The sequence below is a fragment of the Mastomys coucha genome, unplaced genomic scaffold (assembly GCF_008632895.1).
Source record: "Mastomys coucha isolate ucsf_1 unplaced genomic scaffold, UCSF_Mcou_1 pScaffold3, whole genome shotgun sequence".
Taxonomy (NCBI): domain Eukaryota; kingdom Metazoa; phylum Chordata; class Mammalia; order Rodentia; family Muridae; genus Mastomys; species Mastomys coucha.
Genome location: NW_022196909.1, coordinates 42,687,827 through 42,692,929, shown reverse-complemented (window position 1 = coordinate 42,692,929; position 5,103 = coordinate 42,687,827). Strand labels below are relative to the sequence as shown.

Below are 5,103 nucleotides of genomic sequence, written 5' to 3'. Positions count from 1 at the left end.
GGAAAGGGGAGGGGGAGGGGAAGAAGAAGGGGGAAGAAGGGAGGGAGGAGAGGGATGATGGAAGGGGAAGAGGGAAAGGGGAGGGGGAGAGAACAGAGGGGAGGAGGAAGGGAGCAGGAGGAGAGAATGGAGGGGAAAGGGAGGGGAGGAGAGGTGGGAAGAGAGTCCACCATGGCTCATGGTGTTCTGAAGTGTGAAGCCAGGGAATTGCTACTTCCCAACCCCACCCTTCCCTGGGGGGCAGAAAATGTGTACCTGAGCAGGGCCCAAACTTGAATGAACCCCAGTGACAGACAGTTCAAGGGCCAGCAGAGTTTGGCCAGTCCTGGGAGCAGGAAGTAAATGAAGTGGAGGTTAAACCTCGTGGAGGAGCCAGTGCAGGGGTGAGACTTCCTCATAAAGGAAGGTCTGAGGCGCTCCCTAAGCAGAAAGGACTTGGAAAGAGAAAGTGTGTGGGGGTTGGGGAGCTGGGCATAGGGGCTTTGTAAAGAATTGTCTGGATTTACCTAACGAGGTCCTATTGTACTTGAATCTCTCCTCTGAGCCTCACCTTCTTCTCTTTCCTTCCTTCCTTCCTTCCTCCTTTCTTTCTTTTTTCTTTCTTTCTTTCTTTCTTTCTTTCTTTCTTTCTTTCCTTCCTTCCTTCCTTCTTTCTTTCTTTCTTTCTTTCTTTCTTTCTTTCTTTCTTTCTTTCTTTCTTTCTTCTTTTTCTTTTTCCTGAGATAGGGTTTCTCTTTATAGCCCTGGCTGTCCTGGAACTCACTCTGTAGACCAGGCTGACCTTGAACTCAGAAATCCACCTGCCTCTGCCTCCCATGTGCTGGGATTAAAGGCATGCACCACCAACACCCAGCTCTTCTCTTTCTTCTTACAACTCATGTCTTGACTAGACACTGTGGCTACTTTTCTTTCTGGATTTGAACTCAAGGTGTCCAGCCCCAGACTGAGCAGGCAGGGCGCAGGTGGCCACACTCTGTGTTGAGAGTGAAGGGTGTAGCCATTCTTTCAGGGAATCCTCACCCTGCAGAGTTTCCTTTCTGTCCCCTGCTCGGTCCCCTTGCCCTGGCGAGATGCCCTCACTGTCCCTTGCAGGGTGTCCTTGGGCTTTGTAAGGTCCCCTTGCTGTTTCTCCTACAAAGTGCCCTCACCAGCTCACGATTCCCCTGCAGTATGTCCGAGTCTCCCAGGACACGCCCTCCAGTGTCATCTACCAGCTCATGACCCAGCACTGGGGCCTGGATGTCCCAAACCTTCTCATCTCAGTGACTGGTGGGGCCAAAAACTTCAACATGAAACTGAGGCTGAAGAGCATCTTCCGGAGAGGCTTGGTCAAGGTGGCCCAAACCACAGGTAAGTGCCAAGGCCTGCTCAGGCCATGAGTGCAAGCTAGGATGAAGCGGATCTCTAGAGATCAGGGTTATGGGGTCTGGAAGACCCTTGGGGATGACTGAGTGCACACCCCAGCCTGAGCTAGATGCCTTGGGTCCCTCATCTACAGACAGCACTTCTGTCATGCTATTTATTGCCCTCATGCCCTATAGCCTCTGCCATATGCTGATGTGTTACATGCATGTGTACTTATGTGCATCTGGGTGCATGTGTGTGTTTGTGTGTACACGTGTGTGAATGCTACATGTGTTCAGATGCCTGTGGAGGGCAGAAGAGGACATTGGATCCCCCCGGAGCTGAAGTTATAGGTGGTTGTGAGCCTCTTAACACGGGTGCTGGGAACAGAACTTAGGTTCTCTGGAAGAGCATCCAGTACTCTTTACTACTGAGCTATCTCTCCAGACCCTAGATTTTATTTAATGTCCATATCACATGTGGCTTCAAGGCACTGATTTCAGAGGTCTGGGCAGCACTGTGTAGTGAGCTGAGCACTCAACCAATAGTGGATGGGTCTTGACTTACATAGCATGTATGCACTGTACTTGGCTCAGGTAGCTTTGGAAGCATCTGCAGGGAGTAGGGCTAAGGGATGGCGAACATGGATATCATCCACCACTCTCAAACTCTGTTGCTGTTTTTTTTTTTTAAGATTTATTTATTTATTTTATGTATATGAGTAGCTGTACAGATGGTTGTAAGCCATCATGTGGTGGCTGGGAATTGAACTCAGGACCTCTGCTCCCTCCGGCTCTGCTCACTCTGTTTGCTCTGCTCACTCTGGCCCAAAGATTTATTTATTTATTATATGTAAGTACACTGTAGCTGACTTCAGACACACCAGAAGAGGGCGTCAGATCCCATTACAGATGGCTGTGAGCCACCATGTGGTTGCTGGGATTTGAACTCAGGACCTCTGGAAGAGCAGCCAGTTCTCTTAACCACTGAGCCATCTCTCCAGCCCTGGTCTCAAACTCTGAAAGGAAGGTGGAAAGCTGCAGAACAGGAGACTCAGACCCTGTATGCCCCTCAGCCTGGGGCAGAGAAGACAGAGGGGCAGGAGAGACTCGAGGGAGAAGATGCGGGTCTTTGTTTCCAGTTCTTTCCCATCTCCGTCTTGTAATGTGGGGCGCTCAGGTCCCAGAAAGGCATCAGGAAGATACTATCACAGTATAGCGTCTCCTCCTCAATCCTGCTTTAGAGACATAGCTGCCAATGTAATTGAGTCTGAGGATGAGGCCCACGTCAGGAGTCCAGTGGGTGTCAGGATAAGCCCGACGGGGCGCGCACTGGAACCTAGAGGCATGGCCTGTCTCTCTTTCCTCAGGGGCCTGGATCATCACCGGAGGGTCCCACACGGGCGTGATGAAGCAGGTGGGTGAGGCGGTAAGGGATTTCAGTCTGAGCAGCAGCTGTAAAGAAGGCGAAGTCATCACCATTGGTGTAGCCACGTGGGGCACCATCCACAACCGAGAGGGGCTGATCCATCCCATGGTGAGTAGCCATTCCAGAATGAGCCTGGGTCGGAGGAGGAAGGCTGGGGGCAGAGGGAGAGGAGTGCAGGGAGCACGTTGGGCACCAGCATGAGTGTTGGAGGAGGGAAGGGCACAGTGAGCAGGGTGGGCAGTTAACCCGGACCAAATGTACAGGAGGCACCCATGTGCTGGTCATTACTACATGGTGATACATCCTAAGAATTGCTTTGATGAAGCCGGGCCGGTGGTGGCGCACACCTTTAATCCCAGCACTTGGGAAGGAGAGGCAGGCGGATGTCTGAGTTCGAGGCCAGCCTGGTCTACAGAGTGAGCTCCAGGACAGCCAGAGACAGAGAAACCCTGTCTCAAAACACAAAAAACAAAAAAACCAAAAAAAAAAAACAAAAAAAAAAAACAGAATTGCTTTGATGAGAAATGGGATTCAAGAAGGACGTGAGTGACCAGGACCACACAGTCAGCACACCCTGGGATGGATTGAGCCAGGCTGTCTGACCACAAAGCCTGAGCTTTTAGCTTTGAACCTTTATGCTCAGAGGCCTCCAGCCTGGAGTTCCCCAGGGCCAGGGTTTCTGGCAGTCAGCAGTACGTTGGGCTGCCCTTTCACGCTCCATCCCAAGCTTGGCTTAACAGCTTCTTAAGAATGGAGCCTTTGGGGCTGGAGAGATGGCTCAGCGGTTAAGAGCACTGACTCTTCCAGAGGTCCTGAGTTCGATTCCGAGCAACCACATGGTGGCTCACGACTATCTGTCATGGGGTCTGATGCCCTCTTCGGGTGTGTCCGAAGACAGGGACAGTATACTCACATACATAAAATAAATAAATCTAAAAAAAAAAAAAAATGGAGACTTCAGTTGGATAACTTGGTTCACTGAGCCAGATTTTCTAGAGATACATTGTATCTATCCTAATGGGGACATGGACATTTTATTCACAGCCACGGAAGTCTGGGGGCAAACTAGGGAGGCTTTTGTCACTGCTGGCAAGAGTGTGCCTGGCCCAGTGTGTAGTCCCCCTGGCTCAGAGCCCTTTGTCAGACGTAGTTGCTCTGAGGAGCACAGTTTTTGTCTTTCTCTTGTGTCTGAATCATGGAGTGTATCCCTGGGCAAGATGGACCAATTGTTCTGATTTGCACACCCATTTTTGTGTGTATGTGTAAGACTGAGGCTAAGGGAGGCCAGGGGTGTGCCGAGTTGAGAACCCTTCCAGTTGTAAGGCTGTTCCCTGCTCTGTGGACAATAGAGATGGTGTCTTGTCTGGCAGCATCTCCCAGGTTGGTAGCATCCCTTTGGGGTGCTGTAAAACACAGCCACAAACCTGGTGCACAAAGCAACTACAATTAGAAGCTACTCTCCCACACAGCGCAGACGCCATATCACTCAGCCCCAAAGAAAATGAAGTTATAGTATTCCGGGGCTCTGATAGGACCCTTCATGTTCCTTTAACTGCTGATGCCTCTGGAAGTTCCTGAGGCCCCATCTAGACAAACCTAGCTAATTTTTTCATGTTTAGATCCTTAACATCATAGCTGCAAAGGTCCTTTCTCCAAAGAAGGGAACACCAGCAGACTTTGGGTTTTAGAGATTGGTATCTTTGAAAGTCGTTATCCAAGCTATGAGACACACACACACACACACACACACACACACAGATCCTCCCAACCCTGCCATTTCCAGAATACAGGTATGGCTTTTTTTTTTTTTTTTTAAATCAATGTGTGTGGGACTCCCCTGGTCATCTGCAGGGAGGCTTCTTTTTTTTAATCAATGTGTGTGGGACTCCCCTGGTCATCTGCAGGGAGGCTTCCCCGCTGAGTACCTGCTGGATGAGGAAGGCCAAGGGAACCTGACCTGCCTGGACAGCAACCACTCCCACTTCATCCTGGTGGATGATGGGACCCATGGGCAGTATGGTGTGGAGATCCCGCTGAGGACTAAGCTGGAGAAGTTCATCTCAGAGCAGACGAAGGAAAGGGGGGGTAAGTGTGCATGCTCCTGAGGGAGCTTGGGGCACAGAGAAGAGAGGCTGGCTCCATGTCAGAGCCACTGATGTGTTAGAATAGCGGCTCATGTCTAGACACGCCACACTAGGCCCAAACAGTTCCACGTGTAAGAGGTTTTATTGGGAGAGAGATAGAGAGAGATAGGTGGCGGTGGAAAAAGAAGGGAGGAGAGAGAGAGGAGAGAGAGAGAGAGAGAGAGAGAGAGAGAGAGAGAGAGAGAGA

At 50.6% G+C, this 5,103-nt stretch overlaps 1 protein-coding gene across 8 annotated transcripts in view; it reads left to right on the top strand.

Moving 5' to 3' along the window:
* The window catches only part of Trpm2 (transient receptor potential cation channel subfamily M member 2), a 56,246-nt gene that overhangs the window by 12,525 nt on the left and 38,618 nt on the right, over positions 1-5,103 (top strand). For all 8 annotated transcript variants that reach the window (XR_004112365.1, XM_031347894.1, XM_031347892.1 and 5 more), the window contains 3 exons: positions 1,170-1,350; positions 2,714-2,880; positions 4,677-4,857. Coding sequence is in view for 7 of the 8 variants with exons in the window: in XM_031347894.1 (XP_031203754.1) it covers positions 1,170-1,350; positions 2,714-2,880; positions 4,677-4,857 (529 nt within the window). In the remaining variant the exon portion in view is untranslated. The remainder of the gene's footprint in view (positions 1-1,169; positions 1,351-2,713; positions 2,881-4,676; positions 4,858-5,103) is intronic.